Source organism: Pieris brassicae, chromosome 5 (genome assembly GCF_905147105.1).
Source record: "Pieris brassicae chromosome 5, ilPieBrab1.1, whole genome shotgun sequence".
Taxonomy (NCBI): Eukaryota; Metazoa; Arthropoda; class Insecta; order Lepidoptera; family Pieridae; genus Pieris; species Pieris brassicae.
In genome coordinates this window covers 14237182-14257176 of record NC_059669.1, presented here as the reverse complement: position 1 = coordinate 14257176, position 19995 = coordinate 14237182, and the positions used below count along the sequence as shown (strand labels likewise).

Sequence of the window (19995 nt, the reverse complement as noted above, 5' to 3'; positions counted from 1 at the left end):
GAGTATTATATTGTAGTCTGTACTCTGTACAGATAATAGGATCTACATAGCTATGGACTGTGGTATATGTTAAGCCGTAGCCCGGGGTAAATTTAGTTTTTGGCTTTCTGCATACACTACCGTTAAGGCGTCTTGAGTACTTATACCTAAAATGAGGTCCCGTAGGAGGCAAGATTCACACAAGATGTCAGGCATTTTGTGTGAATCTTCTTATTCCGAATGTGACAATGTCAAAAAATATTTTATTTTAAAAACAGTGGAATCTGTATAACTCGAATGTCAAGGGAAATTCAAAAAAAAAACGAGTAAACGAGTTTTCGACTTAACAAGAACTACGAAATATACATGATTTAACTGCTGAAATTTTGACTTACAATGGCGCGACTTCTAAGTGAAGTGAAATTTTCGATTTAATAACAATTCATCTTAAGTTTTGTAGTATATATTTTTTACATAATAAAACGAATGACATATTAGTGTTGTAAATTGTACACTAAAAAATGTAGTATCTTCTTTTGTTTTAAACTATTTACAGATTTTTTAGAAACATAACGTTCATAGTGTGTCAACTTAGACAGTTTTATGAATGTCAATGTACACATTAATTGCACGTTTACAAAACAAAAAACACATAGAACAACTAATAGAACAAGGCCTGCAACATTCATTTTGGATTTTATTGCTATTATTTCGGGGAATTCCAACTTGTCCTAACTACGACTTACGGAATCTCCATTTCGAAATTCGAGTTATGGATTATTAATATGTATTATCGATACCTTGTAGGGAAATAACATTTTGTTCGAGTTACATAGTCTAAATTCGACTTACTTCAACTTAACATGGTTCGAGTTATAGACAATATAGAAATACAGCTGCCTGCCAGGATAGAAGACGGAGTGATATTGTGGCCAACTCCACAATAATTGTTCGTTCGATTTTTGCAAGTCGTCAGTATGTGACTCAGTCTGCAAATATTTACAACAAATTAAACGCTAAACTTCAGTTTTATTCTAAGTTTTTGCATGAATGTAAGAAAGTTATAACAGATTGGATAAAAACTTTAAAATATGAGGAAACTGAGCACATTTTAGTACGAATTCGTTAGTTTGAGACATACATACATAATTATACAGGCTGTCTCAAAAGTCGACGTCAAGTCGAAATTTTCTCATAGGTAATGCCACACCAGTTATCAGAAAAATAAAAAAAAATTAAGTCATGTATTTTTTAAGTTATGGAAATTTTCCTTTTATTCCAGAAAATGTACACCATGTGACAGTTTTTTCATTCCTGTTGTTACAAATATTTACTTTTTGCCAATTTTTTTTCTCTTACGTCATCCCGAATAGTGCTTTATGTAACCTATGATCCTAAACCCTGTGCCGATCACTCCAACTTGTAGGAAAATGTCATTTTATACCGTACCAAGTTTTCAAAATTAATTTTTCGCACTAGTTCAACTGATCGTCCTGAAAAAAAATGTACTACTCCAGTTTGGCAAGCAGCTTTAAAAGTTCGCGCATTTAATAAGGATTCTAACGTGGTATAACACTTACTTCATTATTTCTTAGATCGGCCATAAAAAAAATTTTTGTAAAACAAAGTCTGTTTTTAAAAATTTCTCTGGAATTACAAAAAACGATTCTAGTGTACCCAAAGCGTTCCTAATAACCACAGCGTGGTTTAAATAAGATGGCGTAAAGTGTGAGCGACACAGATACTGACGCTACTTATTGCTATTGACACACGCACTACAGGTCAGTACGCAACGCTCCTTCGTTTACTACGCATCTTTTCGTATTCGCTGGTGTTTTGTGTTCTAACTACTTTGGCTTCCTTTACGGACTTGTTAGCTTGTGATTTGGATTTTACATTTGTGATCTACGACGACCTTTACTTTACCCTGGACTTACGTGTTATTGTGTATTTGTACCATACCATGGCTACGCCACGGCACCGGAATATGCTAACATGCACCTCATTTATGGGGAATGTTTATGTAATGCCAGTGAAGCCGCTAGACGGTATTGCGAGAGATACCCTAATGCAGATCGCTATCCGGATCACAGAGTTTTTACCAATGTGCACCGTCTACTGTTCTCTGAGGGCCGACTGCCAAACCAAGTGCACGGTGAAGGTAGAATTTCACTACCCTACGAGGCAGTTGTCCTTCAAGCAGTTGATGAGGACCCAAGTTGTTCGGTACCTGGAATTGAGGCCAGCACAGGTGTGCCCAAAAGTACAGCTCACCGAATACTACAAAAAAATGAGTTCCATCCATTTCATGTACAGCGAGTACAATCCTTATTACCTCGAGATTATGAACCTCAGGTTGCTTTTTGCCAAACAATAATTCAAAAACACCGAGAAGACCCACAATTCTTAGAAATTTTTTTATGGTCGGATGAATCAACTTTTAAAAAAGACGGCTACATGAAGCTGCACGAGTGGCACGTTGAAAATCCACGATTGATGAGACCAGACAGATCACAGTACCGTTTCAAAGTTAACATGTGGACTGGAATTTTGAACGGAAAAGTCATAGGGCCTTTTGAGTTACCAGAAGTTTTAAATGCTGAAATTTATTTAGATTTCTTACAAAATCATTTGCCCAATTTGCTAGAGGACGTGCCGCTTACTATTTTACGAGATATGTGGTTCCAGCAAGATGGTTGTCCAGCGCATTACAGCCGCTTAGTTCGAAACCACCTTAACGAGGAGTATCCAGACAGATGGATAGGGCGGGGTGGTACAATGTCGTGGCTCGCCCGCTCACCCGATTTAAATCCTCTTTATTTTTTTTTACTGTCGAGCAGTAAAGGAAAACGTCTATTCCAAGTCGATTCATAATGTAGAAGAGCTTAGACAGAGAATAGCGGAAGCAGTAGAATTTGTGAATAATGGACGATTTGCCCGCTTCATTTCACGATCTTTTTTAAGGAGATGTCGAGCCTGTATTGCAGCTGAAGGACGGCAATTTGAACATCTTTTATAAAAAAAAAGTAATAAATCTAATCATAAAAAAGAAACTGTCTATTTTACTTATTTGCGTCCGTATGTCATAAGCGTCACTATCTATCTGTCTCGCTCACATTTTATGGAATGTCTCTCTCCATCTTATTTAAACCACGCTGTGGCCATTAGGAACGTTTTTTTATTATTACCATTACCATTAGGGTGCGCTAGACTCATTTGTTGTAATTTCAAAGAGATTGTTAAAAACAGACTTTGTTTAACAAAAAAAACATTCTTATGGCCGATCTAAGAAATCATGGACTCAGTGTTATACCACTGTAGAATCCATATTAAATGCGCTAACTTTTAAAGCTACTTGCCAAACTGGAATCAGGACAATCAGTTGAAGTAGTGCGAAAATTAATTTTGAAAACTTGGTACGGTATAAAATGACATTTTCCTAAAAGTTGGAGTGATCAGCACAGAGTTTAGGATCATAGGTTACATAAAACACTATTCGGGATGACGTAAGAGAAAAAAAATTGGCAACAAGTAAATATTTGTAACAACAGGAATGAAAAAACTGTCACATGGTGTGCATTTTCTGGAATAACAAAAAAATATCCATAACTTCAAAAATACATGACTTATTTTTTTTTTAATTTTTCTGATAACTGGTGTGGCATTACCTATGAGAAAATTTCGACTTGACGTCGACTTTTGGGACACCCTGTATACTAAACAACAAGCACACACTTACTCACATAGACACACAGATAGAATAAGTTCATAGAATTTTTAGAGAAACTGAGAATTACATTTTATTTAATTTTTTACCGGCTTTGCTTCTTGGCAGGTTTTTGTTTTGTTTTGTATTCTTTTCTAACAACGAGCGAGCGAGTGAAACGCTAACACAAGTGTCTCTGACTACTTACGGGGGCTCTCTCAGCTCATGTATTTTATGTAAAATTTGAGACATAATAAACATTTTTGATTTGATTTTGACAGCTAAGAAGGTCGAAAGCATCGTGCCTGTTATCACCTACCAACATTCTTCTTAACCGCCGCTTAGCAACTTTCCATGCGTGTTTTTAGTTTCTGCAGCCGCGGCCCAGGCAACCTCTTTGTCAGGATACCTGCTTCCATACTTTCGATGCAAAAGTACTTTACTTCTATTACACCCTGCTGAATCAAATTACGTTCGGAGAAATCGTTTCGGTCTTCCCAAGACTTTTAAAATGCGTGCTATGTTAACTAACACGTTTAAGATGACACTTTATATTATTATTCGGTATACATACGAGTTAGTTAGTTTTTCATTACTAAAATTCAGGTTAAGCATGGCTATTACTTCAGTGTTAAACTGTTTTGAAAGTCTGTAAAGTCCAAGAACAGTTCGGTTTGTAAATATAATTATTTATGTTTTCGATGGGTTGTCAGATAGCTCGAGCTCATTGCACCATCTCTCAATCACCCTGAAGGCCCTTCTCATGAGATCACATAAAATGCTTTCAAAGTTCCCCGATACTAAGATAGCTAAGTCCGCCTCATACTCTGTGTAGAGATTGCTAGCGTTGGGTTCTGTAATGAGCTCGTTAACTACTAGATTCCACAGTATCGGCGATAGGATGATACCTCGAGTGGTGGTATTTACGGTGAATTGTATAGCTCGTTCTTTTAACGTATTGTTGATCCATTCTGTAAGAGTTAATGGTACTCCTATGTGCATTGTGCTCTGCTCATGTTCGTGGAATTTGTTTTGTCAATAAATGGTCCAAGGGTTGACTGCTTTAATTTCAGAGAGTTGCCAATGCGAGACATAACGTTATGACTCCATAATTCTGTTGATTTTCCTGAGCTATAGGCGTGTTTATTTATGAATTTCGATAAGGAGATACGAAGCTGGGTACTTCGTATCTCCAAATATCCCCAGCCTCTTAAGCGTTTTTAGAAGTAAGGCTTATGGGTCAGAAGGATTTCGCATGGGTATAGTCCTCTCTACCTTGTTTTGAGATGAATATGATTATGACTTCCCTCCATTTCAGAGGTATATAGCGATGAGCTATGTAGGCTCGGAAGACTGAGACAGGATAGTCTACTAATAGGAAAATGCCATTCAAGCGGCTGGCTTGAATGGTAGGTTGATTGCCAATGTTACTTTTTCTTTGGTGATTATTTTGTCAATTACATGCCACTCTGAGCTGACGGTGGCTCTACATAGGGCTGCCATGACTTCTCGTTAGCAATTATACAAATTTGAAAATAAAATTAAGACTTATATAATAGATATTTATAAAGGGTCTGGTCCTGACGGCATTGCACCTGTTATTATTAAAAGTAGTTTATCTTCTTTATTGTTACCTATCAACTTTATTTTCAATAAATCACTAGAATTTCTATATTAAACACATTTTCTAATGTTTTTTTAATCGCTTCTATGGCCAAGAGTCGAATAACACAGTAAAGTTTTTATAGACACTGCTCAGCTTGGTTTCTATGCCACAAGATATATTGATTAATCTCTTTGGCTAATGCAATGGATGTGAGATAACAAATTGACTGTATATCCACAGATTTTTTTAGTGCCTTCGACAAAGTTAGTCTTGGAGTTGTTAAGGTTCTCATAAGGTCCACAAGGTTCTTATCTGGGTCCTGTCCTATTTACTCTTTTTGTGAATAATATGGGTTCGTTTGTCAAGTAATTTTTCTTTGTATGCGGATGATACTCATTTAAAAGTAATTAATAGCGCTCGAGATGTGGAGTTATTGCAAAGTGATGTTGTAGGTATACAAAGGTGGTGATATCACCGGTACATAACATTTCAGACAGCGCGTAGACAGTCAGGCGCGTCCGCATGTAGCAAGTAAATACGGGGCTGTTCGCATCACGAGACGATGACGCAACCTCACCCCGAGATCCGTGCCACGAAGACAGCCCCCCTTCACACCCCGAATCACCCGCTTCACACACTTATGGAATACCACAGCCGGTTGACCATGGGCAGCTAATCCACAGCCTCCTATGTGAGACCAAAGACCAAATATTCTGAAATCCGACCTTAAGTTGAGTATGAAATGAACAGTCATGGACGCATGAATACTTCCATCAATGTCTATTACATGGATGTCAAACGTGGATTTTTATTAAGGAGCTTGAAAATAATATTGGAGTATGCCAAAGGGCTTGATCTATTATTCCGTTGATAATTAAAGACAAAGGGAAAAACTGTGGCTAAGGCTTTACCTTACAAAAATAACAGTAACACGTCTCTTATTCTTCATTACAGTCAAACAATTATAGTGGAAATGGGTCACATTGTCCGCGTTTGTTTGGCATGTGGACCAAACATATCTTTACTTGCAAAGACGCAGTGAAGAAAATTTAGAAGTCGACTTTCAGATACTTGGGAAGATAAAGTAAAAGCGATAGCAGGAAAAGATTGGAAAATAGTAGCGAAGTTAAGAAACAAGTGGAAAAATTTGGAGGAGGCCTTCACGCCATCGAAGATGGAGTACTAGTATTGAATATAGTAATAACATAAACTTAATGTAACCTCTATTATAGTAGTCGTCAAAATTTAATTTGCATTTTTATGGCATTTTGTTTACAAAAAAGCCTGATCGCTGTCACTTCACGAATTAAACTTTCACGGCTTATGGGTCACGGTTGCTCGGTTAGCCGGGGTGCTTCGCTAAGCGGATTACTAATAAGTTGCATGACAATATTGTGTTATACAGACAAAAACTTAAAAAGATAGAAATGGAAATTGTAACATGTTTTTTAAATATTTTGCGTATGTGGAGCAAGAAGAAGTCTCACCTGTTACCCAACTGTGAGCTGCAAATTTTATGTTTCCCAACAAATGTTATTCATTCCTTTTAGTCTTTCTACCCTTATCCATAACACTGAGAAAATCGGTTAAGGCTCTTTTCGTAATTTCAGGCCTATAACTCGCTTGATTAGTTTGATTTTAAAATATTTATCTTGCTTGTCGACTGTGTATTTAACGACACTCGTAGGTAGGTATTAAATATAATTATAAATTTAATTTAAATGCTAATGCTTAAATGTAAATCGTTCGTTTAGCTATTGCCACTATTTTATGGCAGGCGTTATGCGACGTTAAAAAACTCTTTATACGTGTGGAATAATAAAGTTTATACCAAAATACCTATCTTTTTGCTGTAACAGCATTATTTTAAACCTTACCGTACCTTATGTTACTCTTTTCTGTCAACATATGCATTGTTAAAACTATAATATTTGAACCTTACAATGTATGGTTTTGTAGAATCGTCGTTTGAAACTGAAAGCTACTTTTTCTTTAACTAAGTACAGTCAAACCTGGATAAGGGAGAGCTCAAGGGACCGCAATCTACTTTTGTCTTATAGAGGTTTCTCACTAACCCGAGTTTTTACCTTACAGAGTTACAGAAGGGGTCTGTCTCACTTGTGACGTAATTAGAAACAAAATACGTACTTATATATATGAGTATTACATATTTATTGAAATAGTAACTGAACATAAATGTTTATTCTCATTAATATTATAACAACTTTTACTTTAAATAATCTGGTTTTTATTTTGCGATTCTGTTTTTAAATTTTGTGTATGTTTTTCAAGTTCATAAATTATATCAAATATGGTTTGATCAACCGCCGCATATCAGCGTTTTAAGCGTCTCCAATGCCTTTAAAGCTTGTAAACAAGTCATTAGTGCACATTTGGTTTTTGAAAAGAATGAGTTCCTCGAACTATAGGTATAACAAAACAATAATAGACACACCTGTGGTTTGAATTATAAAGAATTTATTATAAATAGCAAAACTTATATACGTTCAACTGTCGCTTATAGAGGTATAGGTAAGTATCAATCTCTCTTTTAGATCTAGGGGTTCACGCGTGACAAATGACTGTCACATATACAGGTTTTATATTTCTCACTAGTAGAGGTTTAATGAGGGCAAAACGATGGAACATAAATCCTCTCATTAATAGAGTTTTTTCGCTTACCCAGATTTGACTATATTTATTTTTGGAGATGTATAGGTGTAGTCTAACTAGTCTGTGGGTATGTAATAATATGTATTTAACTTGAATCTAAAAGTAGGTAGGTGCAACAAGCTCCTATAATGCACTGAAGAAAGTGCTTAATTGACTAATATATATACTCAATCTTATTAGTTTAAATAGTTTATGTCACCGCAAAGTAGACCGTAATATATTTTTCGTAGGTAGTCGTTTATTTAGATTTAAGACGTAACTCAGCAATATTTATTGGAGCAGCAAAACTAATAGAATTCGTTTTTAAATCAAAACAAACTAACGACTTATTATTATATATTACTAAACCCAAAATATTTGCATCATTACAATTATAAGTTTAGAGAAATCATATTATAGACGATAGAATAGAATAGATAAATAGCGGGCTATGCATTCTTAAAAAAAATTATAATACTTAGAAAACCTATATAAATATATAGTAGTAAAAATAAAACGTGATACATGATTATTGTTTGCACCGACAAAACGTACTTTTGAAATAGCCTCTACCTACTTCTAGCACGAAATGCGTCCTACTTTAGTGGTTAGTGACCCCAGATGACGTCATTACCTACCTATATTTTATTTAACCTCCCAATCCATAATAACCACTATATTAAATACAACATCTTATACATTTCGATATTATGATTTTATATTAGATTTCCAAAATAATATTTCAATTTATTGAATCTTATCCAGTTTCCACTGCCTTAAGTTATAACGGCGGCCAGTGATGCAGGGCCGCCATTTTCTTTTACTAGAATATAGGAATATATATACTATTTTTGTAGGACGTTTTCTTGTAAAAAAAAATTCTATTAATTTAACTTTATTTATTTTTAATAACTTAGTATGCTTTAAAACAGTAAATTATTAGGTAAATAGCAAAGGGTCAAATAATAAAAACGGCCTTTCGCAACATTTCACATTATTTACTTCCATAACTTTATTTCTAACATATTATCCTTACAAAACCCTTCGGAAACGTGTGAACATACATCTTTACATTAAAATAGAAAGAATACAATTATATCTAAATTTCGTTCTATAAGTACAACAAAAATTTAGTATATATATATATACTCAGAACACTTCAGACTAACCTGAGATCAGAACAACAAAACTGGTAGCTATTTGATTTAACAAAATTTCAAAAGAATGAGGAGAAGGTTTAAAGAATAAAGAAACCCAAATAGTACACAATATGTAATAATTACTTAATTATCTACTAACTTAATTAATACCTTACGTAATCATAATTGAATTAGCATCTGGATTAATTTCATTCTATCAATTTTACATTTCAATCAGCTGTTTTGTGAAAAACTAATAAATTTAAAAGAGAATAATTTACTATAGTCACGGATTATACATGAGTAAGCAAATAAATAATAATATTACTTAATAATCGTTATCAAATCTAATATCTAACTTGCACAATCATCCACTACATATAGTGTTGATGCAGATCTTAGTGAAATTGCTTTTATTATTTGTGACATACATTAAAATTATGAGATGCCCCACTAGTCACAAATGCACAATACACAGTAGGAAAATGATTTGAACAATACAAAGGTCACAAAATATTGATGATCTTACAATAATTAATTTATACACTGATTTACAACTTACTTTTTTGTTATTTAAAAATAACATTTATATTTACTTGACAACTTAAGTTATCAATATACTCTGTTTCAATTCTATGTGTAAGATGCTTATATCAGGTTATTTACAAAATACTGCCTGATCTTGCAAAAGTGCATGGCTGAGAAGCAAATGGGAAAGAATTTATATATTTAGGTAGTTTCACATAAGTTGCATTTGTTAGTGCTATTTCCCCTTTGCAGTTATAGTAATACCAGACTTGGCAGGTTGAGGTATAATTGTTATCTCATCACTGATCTTTAGGGGTTTGAGCAATGAGTCATTATCGGTGGGCTTTGAGGGGGCTGGAGCACCTTTGTTTTTTTCTATGACTCGTTTGGCCACCACACTGTGTGCTGAATAAACATGGTTCTCAAACTGCTTGTACATTCCAAATGTTGCAGTGCATACAGTGCATTTGTATGATAGATGAGCTGGTTTTAGAGTCATGTTGTGATCTCTTGCAACATGGTTCAGTAACTTCCACTGGTACACTCTCCCACACACAGGGCACCTACCTGCATCTTTGCCTTTGTTGGCAGCTTCTTGCATGGAACTTGTTACAAGTCCATGTGAACCCAACAAGTGTCTTTCCAATCCTTGGTCAGTAAAGAACCGAAACTGGCATTTCTGGCAATTAAGGGGAGGCCGATTATAGATCATTTTAGGGTGTATCTTGACTTTATGAATCCACTGCATGTGATTTCTTAACTGTTCCAAGTCTTTGATGTATCCATCACAAATTTCACAAATAACAAAGTGAGCTTTTGAATTCTGTGATGAGTTTGATGATGACGGCTGTGGAACCCGTGGAAGAGGAGTGATTGATATTTTTGGAGTTGCAGAATGATTTCCTTGGTTGTTCATTACTGGATAATTGGAAATTGTGGTCCCACTTGGTTGATTATTATGCATAATCATAACTCCACTTCTAATAATAGGCACTCCTGAGACAGCAGCTCGTGGTGAAGGACCTCCTAGAGGGGGGCGTCCTCTTGGTCTACCAAGTATTGGCATATTAGGTATAACTGAATTAGATATGCTTAGTGGTGGGCGTCCCAAAGGACTCAAACCGATTTGTGTACGATTAAAGTTTGATTGATATGGGGCCATCATATTATTTCGAGCTCTGGACAACTTTGGTATTTTGGCTGGTGGCTCCCAATCTAATGGTGGTCCCAGATTAAATTCTGGCTTGAACTTTTTAGCACAGGCAATAAGGTGGCGAGCTAATTTAGTTTTGCTGTTGTCTTCAAAGTGGCAGCTTGGGCATTGCTGGTAAGCAGGAGCTCTTTCTAATCGACCTCTAATGTTATGTTCAGCCTCCATATGAAACAGTATATCATGAGGGCTTCTTATTTCAAAGGAACAAGTATTACATTTGTAAATATTGTTCTTCATGTGTGGTGCTTCTAAATGATGTGACATAACAAGTATAGATTCTGTTTTAAAACTACAAAATTCACATTGCTTTTGTTTTAAGGCATAAGGAGCATTAAGTTTCTTACTGTATGCATAATTTTGAGTTAGAGATGATATAGCTGCTTCTGTGGCACGAGTGCTACGACCAGACTTCTTCTCTTTGTATAGTTTACGATTTTGCGTTTTTAATAAGTCACTTTGCACATATTCTTGCACAAGGTTAATTCCAATATTAATAAAGAATTGTCCAAGTGAACAGTCAAAGTAACTATCAGATTTTCCACTTGAACCTTTAGTTATAATTTCCATAGGATCCTTAATATCATCTGTAGTGTCTTTATCCTTAATCACTACAGTGTCGTCATCACTAGCAACATCATCAGACTCACTAGAGGATTCCCCATCCCAAGAGTCATCATCGTCATCATTTCTTCGTCCCCGTCGCTGTTTCTTTGCAACCTTCTCCTTACCCTCTTCAACTTTTTTTTCTTCTTTATCAACTTCCTCATCTTCTACAGTTTCACCTTTTTCTATTTTTTCCTTTCTCTCCTTGTCTCTTTGTTCTTTTTCTGTCTTCTCTTTTTCTAATCTTTCTTCGTCCTCTTTAGCCTTTAAATCTTCTAATTCTTTTCCTAATTTATCAACAAATTCTCTAAATGGTTTTAATGAAGGTTTCTCATAAACATAAGGTACAATAAATGATGGAGCTTCAACAACAAACATGTCATCTGTCAGAGATGGAAGTATGTTTGCTTGTGAAGTTGAAGTGCTGTTTTGATTAGCCTTAGAATTACTATTCTTACTGCTGATGGGTGTTATTGTTGTACCTCTTGCAGCAATACTTTGACAAAGATTTTGTGCATCAATACTCCCAGAATTTATTTTATTAGATGCAGGGGCAGGACCTTTTCCAGAAAGAATAGAATTGGTATCAATTATCACAACCGTTGGTTCTTTATTTGTGTCATCACCATTAGAAGTGCTCTGTTTTGAAGCAAGATCTGCCAAGTTCTTTGTATCGTTTATAACAATAGGTTTATTTTTGTTTTGAACTTGGTTTAGGGGATCCTCCATATTAACTTCTTCAATATCTGATTCCTCCCCATTTTCCATTGGATCTTCATCTTTAGTTTTATCTCTATCTCTATTACTTTGTTGTGAATCTTCTGAGCTATCATTGGATTCAGTACTAGAATTAGAAGATTCATCATCATTGGTAACTATTTCATCATCACTAGTAATCTCATGAACTTCTGGGCTTATTCCACCTCCTCCATTCTGGTTCTGTGTTTCATTATCATTGTCATTTTCATTCTCATTTTCTGATTCACTGCTTTCACCTTTAGGTTGGCTTCCTTGTGATGTATCATCATCTCCTTCAGTGCGGTCATCTGAAATGTAAATAAACAATCAACTCAAAGTAACAGCTTTATGAACTAAGTAAACTTATAAGGCCTATTGATTTCTTAAATTATTATGTTTCTAACAAAACAAAGTTACTAAATGACAAAGTAAATCTCATATTTTTAAATATAGATATTCTTAATCAATGTTTTATATATAATCTTTGAATATAGTTGCTACTAAGTAATATAGATTAATCATGTTTAAAATAGTAATGACCATATTTAATCACCTGTTAAGATAATTTGATACACAACATGATCACAACATTTATTATTAGCATACATATTATTAATGTTAAACTAAGACATTTCTTGTTGTTGAACCTTTACAAAATCAAAACATTGTAACATTTTACTTTTAATAATAAAACTAAACATTTGAAGAATTGAAAAGAGAACTGGGATCTTTTTTTTCAGAGTGGCCTAAAAAAAAGTACTCTATAAATGTCCGGCGTCGCCGAAGACGCTAGAAAGGTAAAAAAATTAAAATATATAACTGAGTAACCTAACGTTAAACAAACGTAAGTTGTTAGTTAAAATTCTTGCCAAATATTGATCACTACGATGCGCATTTGACTGAGCTTTATGGCAGCAATACTTTTTAGCTTTACTTGGCGTCATTATATCATGTGGAGCATAGACCGCCATATGGGATTCCATGGCTTTGCTCCGAAAAACACTACTTCGCAAGCATAGCGACAAATATGATATATGTCTTAAAAATTTAATATAATCAAGCGTGTAAACCATTAAAACGAACCTGTAGCAGTTGAAATAGACATCATAAGTAGATTTTTAATATAAACTCCAAAAACTAGCGAAAGCCACAATAGCACAGCGGAAACCAAACCAAATCAAGCTGTCATTCACAAAGGCAGAAGTCTCCATTTCCATTTTTGTGTCACTTTCTGTCACAGACATAGATTTTACGGTCTATCTTTGAATATAGGGTAAAAATAAAGATTATAGTACAGATTATTTTTGTTATTTCACTAATAGCTATACAAAAATGCGTAAGTTTAATAATTATAAAATTTTATAGTATTACGGTGTAAAAAGTCCATGGCCAAAACAGGTGCATACAACCACTATTGCATACGACTATAGATACTTCTACCATAGAGTACTTTATATAGGTAGTACCTTTTCGAACCCATAATTGATTAAACTTTTTAGGTTTTTAAGGCCGTCTTAAATGACCCTGAGCACGGCCCAATTACCATTAGGCTTCAACAAATCAAATTATATAATACTAGCAATCCCACGCGGTTTCACTCGCGTAGATACTAATCCCGTGTTTACTGGTTAGTTGAAATTCTAATGTTGGACTATATATATATATTTGTTATCATAAGTTTTATTTTACATAATTTTTAATTACTTCATTTCAGATTATTAGATACACACTTACATTCATAATCTAATTAATATACAGATTTTACTACAGGTATTGAAAAATGATTTTTTTAAAATCAATTCATTAAATTTCAACTCGATTATTGTTGATATAAATTGTTAAAAATAAAACTTTAAAATGCAAGACTTGCTTCTATACTCATAATATTAGAGACGATAATTATTTGTAAAATTTAGAACTTCTCTATACACAACATTAAAAGTAATTTTTTTGTGGCACCAAAAAATGTTTTGGAGTCCTAACCCGGCATAGGCCAACAAACAATTTCCAATGGAAAAACATTATTTTTTGCAGATATTGAAATATTCTATAATACTGTAATCAATAGTTACCACAGAGCATGTGATGACAGATTTTTTATGGATTATTTATTCACACCTTGGGTTATATTATTGCATTTTTGTTAGGGATCCCTATTTTTTTTATAAAGATAATATGTAAAGCCTATGTTAGTTAGTAAAGATGCATCTTTATAATGGTGAAATAATTCTTGAAATTAGTCCAATAGCTTTTGTGTAAAAGAAATTGAAACATACATACAAAAACACAAATGTTTCCTCTTTATAATATTAGTATAGACTTAAATTAAGTATGCATATTATGTATTCTAAAATCAAACATTGTCTTTTTTTGGGTCAATGTATAGTATATGACAGAAATGAAAATATTGTCAAACAATAAAATAATTTAATACCTAAAAAATATAAATACTGTTAGTAATAAATTACTTACTTTGAGAATAACAGTTACTTTTGTTAAAATTTCTTTAGTATAAAACTATGTTTAGTAACAATTTTTATTCTTATGTATGTATGATTTTAATGAGGCAACTTGTCATCTGGCTTTCGAATTACGCCTAATTCCTCAGCAGCATTTAGACACTTTTGAGCACATTCTTTTGATCTTTTGCATTCCTGGTCATCTAGCTTTGTAATTGCCATTAATATTTCCATAACATCAGTCTCAAATACCCTGGCAGCCATATCAACATCTTCCTTAACAATGTTGTACAACAGATAAGTTCCTCTGTACTGTATTTCTTTATTAGGGTTTGCTAACAAACACCTTAAAGATTCTAACCATGAATCAAGGTCAAGAATTTTTCTGCAACATGTTTTATTTGCAGCGGTCAAAACACATAAAGCTCCCGAGGCAGCCATGACCGTATCTATATCTTCCTCCTGGCAAAGTAGAGTTAAGAACTTTGTCTTATCATTATTGCCCTCAAAGGTTTTTATGACTTCTTCGGACTGCACTAAATTACATATACATTGTGTTGCAGCTCTTTGCAGCATAACATGATCCTCATACATATAGTTTTCAATTTTAGATAATCCCCCTTCCTTAAGTATTCTATTTCGAGTTGTTTCATTCATTCCAGCTAAGTTACACAAAGCCATAAGTGCCTCAAAATTTTCTAAAGCAGTGCAATCAGGATGTAATAATGCTAATAATGGTCGGACTACTTCTAAATTTCTCTGTCCAGGGAATGCAACTTCTGGATTTATTGTTATTCCAATACGTGCTAAGGCTTGAGCAGCCTGTTTCTTACCAGTATTTGTCCCCTCTAAGGCCATTGGAATCAATACTTTTGCTCCTCCTTGTTGTACCACTATACCCCTCAAGTCTTGTAGACTACAAATGGCATTAAACACTCTAGCAATTAACTCTCTTGAATTATGACTTTCTGTTTTAGCTAAGGCAACTAAACCTGAGGTCACACCTGCTTTACATAATACAGTTAATCTTTTATTGACAAAGTCAGGGTCATCTAATTCATGTTGCTCTGGGATGTGGTGCTTTGCAAACTTTGCTAGCTCAAGCATTTCAGGCATTATTTCTTGTTTATCATATGCATTACACAGATTTACCAGCGTTGTGACAACACCATAAAGACAAGACTGATCACCAGTTTTTGCAAGCTCTATAAGTGAATTCAGAGCAGCTTTATCCTCTACTAATTTTTCTTTTACATCTGCATCTAAAGTAAGGTATGAAAGACCTTCTGCTGCCCATTTTCTCATATCTTTATCTTTAGCTGGGTTAATAAGAAACTTTCTACAGGCATCTGCCAATTTTGAAGTTGAACCATCTGCAAATGGACGAATTGAAGCATCATCTCCACCAAAACTGCCAATTTTACATAATCCAACAAGAGCTCTAACTCTGACAGCATCATTTTTACAAGTATAAAGTTTTTTTAAGATATCAACACCTTTGGTAATAATAGCTTTTGCTTTATCTTTTTTAGATGCAGCAGCAATCAGGCATTCACATGCAGTTTTTTGCTGTAATTGATCATCAGTTTGGGCCATAACTAAAATCATTTCTATGATTCCCTCCTTTGATATAACATAATTCCCAACATCAAGAGGTCCTCTAAGCAGTGATGTGATAGCAACAGTGACACGGACTTTAGACTCGAGGTCTGGTGTCAGGAGTTTGCTTTTAACAAAATCATCTACTTGTTCATTAAATTTTCCTCTAGCTTCATCATAATACATATTTTCATATATCTTGGCAAGGCAAGCTGCAGCAATTGTCCTTGATGAAGGAGTTATATTCATAGCTGATTCATATTTGTACTCCTCTAACTCACTACATACCTCTAGTAATCGCTGTAAGCCTCTAATTTCAATAAATCTTTCAGACCAATTAAGAGTGGTATAATGACAATTTCTCATTATTAACTCTATAATAGCATCTCTTGCTAGACCAGTGATAACTCTGTTAGTTATGGAATAAGTCAAGCAAGTAAGTAGGGTGTCTATTGAAGATTTATGTTCTTCACACAATTTTTTATCAGGTTTTGTCTCCTTATTACTATCCATCCCAGAAAATGTGTTCAGTATGGTCTGAAGACAGTACTGGGCTACATTTACAATTTCTTCGTTGTCACTATCAATTATTTCCAAGAACCAAGGCACACCAACTACATTAATTACACTTATTGTTCTCTGTACATTTCCTTTACATAGCTGGCTAATGACACGGATTGAATTTATGTATATTTCAGGATGTTTCTCATTTTTAACTAATTGTTGAATTTTATGAATGATACCATTTTTCAACATAACTTCAGCAGCTGCATTTTCTTTAGATAGAACCAATAGATTAGTCATTGCCTTTTCACGCTTATCATTATCAGCAGTAAATTCAAATGCCAGCTTGAACATTTGGTCTACCTTGTTACTGGTTTGAGCAGCAGTTCTTGCTCTTTCTTCAACAATTGCATGTAAGCGGCCCAACATAGGCTGAATAGCCTTATTTGCAGGATCAACTGTAAATATTGTTTTAGCATCTCTGTAGGCCTCTTCATACCGTTCCAAGTTTTCAAGTGCTTGTGCTCGCCGGAACATAGCTTTTGGATCTTCCGGGATTATATCCAAAGCTTCACTACAATCCTTGATGGTTTTCTCATATTCTTTTAGTTTTAGATAGGCAGCAGCTCGATTCTTTAAGTATGTGGCCATATCGCGACTGTCTTTTGCAGTAATATTAATAGCTTTGTTGTATAGGGACAAGGCAAGTTCGTAATCTTCTGATTTAAAGGCATCATTACCTTTGTTTTTGTAGTTTTCTGCCTCTTCCACTTGAACCATTTCTAATATTATCTGATTGCTTTACACAAAACTTGTATTTTGATAAGCTTTCAAGGCACATGAGAATTTTCTAGTACGATCTCGTAATTTGCATGTCTCAGCTTAAAAATAGAACATTTATTTTTGTAACTCTATCCAGTATCCTACTCCAACACTTTCCCTTTGAAGTTTGAGCACATTATGAATTAATCTGTGATTCCAATAACGCGAAAGTAATCCGTAATCTGTGAAAGCGGAGATGGCCATAGATAAGTATAGAGTTGTACATATAGAGTTGTGTGTTACAACGGTACATTCTGTCTGTGCAGGCATTTCTGGGGGCCTAGACAAGATCTAGGCTTAACAGTAGTATATGTAGAGAGTCGAATATAAGTTTGTATTAAAATGACAGATCTTTTACTTGAAACTGGCATAAAATTAAAACTATTGCCATAATATTAAAAAATAAATGACAGCTCGTGTGGACAGTCGGTAGCCCGGTACCCATTAACGCTCACGTTTTTCGATAGTCATCGACCGATTAATGTTTCGGCAGTGTAGAAAAAGCAGCGTTTATCCGCCATGTTTACCTTTCCTTCCTGGCCTCTCAGCAGGTGTCCTGTCCATAGCTATTTAAGCCTTTTGGCTTTGGCCTTTGCGTCTTCTCATTTGATGATCCTTCGGAGATCTACGGCTCTTTTCCTATAATTCCGTGTGTAACCCAGTATGCGCTGCTTTAAATACAAGTTATATTTTAGACGTTTTAACGACAAGCTTTTTTATATTATTAAAAATTTACATTTTTATTTAATTTTGCTACGATTGATTTAAAGAGATTCGAAGCCATCGAAGTAAAATGAAAGTTTTATATGAAATATCAAAATATCAGCAAATTGCTACAGGTAAATATTTATTTATTTTCGATTGAGCTATAGGTTTTTTTTAATTTCGAACATCCTAGTGGCATTGGATTTCTTTTATTGATATTTATAGTATACGTAAGTCTTTGAAATTGTTATTCATTAATATGAAAAAAAAAACATTATGTAACAAGTCAGTTAAAGATACTTGTTTGTTGTAAACTTTATACCATTTAAGTGTATTGCTTGAAATATAAAATCTAGTGAATAATAAAAATAATGGTAAGCGTAGAAATTTTCTTTAATTATTCATTACTAACTTAGTATAGAGAAGTTTATTGTAAAATTGTTAATGAATAATAAGTTTGAATTCAAGTCCATTCGGAATTACTGTAATTTTTTGGTTATTTAAAACTTTTATTGTAAATAAGCTGCAAAGTAACAAGTTTTGTCTATTTTTAAGTTTATAACAAAGTAAAGAGTTACTAACCATTTTAGAGAAATTGATGCACATTGCTCTAACCTAAGTTAACAAATTCTATTATCAAACTTTTAATATAAAAGTTACCTACTGAATAAACCTTAATGCGATCTTACACAAGTTTTCTATTCGATCAAAGTACAAACAAATGAAATACTTATTTTTCAGAAAAAGTCAAGATAATAAGACAGCTACAAGTATTAACAGAAACCATCAATGGACAAATAGTATTAAATTCTTAGTTTTCTAATTAATAACATATGAATGTACTTGAAATGAATTCGATAATGAAGGATGAAGTATATGATTCTTTATCAGTTCTGTATATGAGGGAAATCTGAATTTTATGAATGATGTAAAAATAAGGGAAGTGGCGTAAAAAATAATGGTTGGTTTAGTAACATTACATTAAGAACGCAAACTAAGTTCTCCTAAGTTTAATCTTAAGTTCAACAGCTTTTATGTGAATGAGAAATTTATTACAAACAAAATGTATTTGTAGATTTTGGGAAGAATTATATCTTTACCACAAGTATTATTATTTACAATATTTTTTTAAATCGCCTAGGGTGTATCTTTTCATAGTAATAATATAATAAATAAATTATAAAAAAAATAATTAATAATTTGTACTTACGACACTTTTAATATTTTAATGACAATTAAATAATATATGTTAGGAACATATATTCTTTTTTTCCTCCCTCTAAGGCTCGGATATCTACAGTTTTAAGTTTAAATAAATATGAACAAGATTTAAAAATTAGTTTACCAAAGAAGTTTCACTTCTGACATGTGTAACTTCATGTCAGATGTAGGATTGGAGTACGCAAGCACTTTTTGTTTTACTATCTGTATGTTGAATATAAATCTATCACTCACTATTGGTAGGTATTTTTTTTCAACGTAAGTAAACTTGAAATGGCATAAAGATAAAACTATTTCCATAGTATAAAAAAAGTAAGTAAACTTGGGATTGTCAACACTTATCGCTCCATTGCTTCAACATGTCTTAATATCGTTATCTTACTTTCAGAATTATTAATATTTATATAATACTAAATATCAACGAAGATTCATAATCTCGTGTTTGTCGCTCGATTATCTGTCTATAACATAGTCTTCGTAATCTGTGTCTCTAATCCGGCTATGAATAATTATGATAGTTT

The 19995-nt window shown here is 33.7% G+C and overlaps 2 protein-coding genes across 2 annotated transcripts; both read right to left on the bottom strand.

Moving 5' to 3' along the window:
- Nucleotides 1–8920: 8920 nt before the first annotated feature.
- LOC123709834 (MOG interacting and ectopic P-granules protein 1) lies at nt 8921–13393 on the bottom strand. The gene is made up of 2 exons (XM_045661408.1): nt 13248–13393; nt 8921–12472 (listed from the first exon to the last, which is right to left on the bottom strand). Exons 1-2 carry the CDS (start codon nt 13270–13272, stop codon nt 9846–9848), a joined length of 2652 nt encoding a protein of 883 aa, XP_045517364.1. The 5' UTR covers nt 13273–13393; the 3' UTR covers nt 8921–9845.
- Nucleotides 13394–14626: 1233 nt separating this feature from the next.
- Nucleotides 14627–17694, bottom strand: LOC123709865 (protein unc-45 homolog B). Its single transcript, XM_045661454.1, has one exon. The coding sequence runs from the start codon at nt 17504–17506 to the stop codon at nt 14723–14725; it is 2784 nt and encodes a 927-aa protein (XP_045517410.1). The 5' UTR covers nt 17507–17694; the 3' UTR covers nt 14627–14722.
- Nucleotides 17695–19995: the final 2301 nt, after the last annotated feature.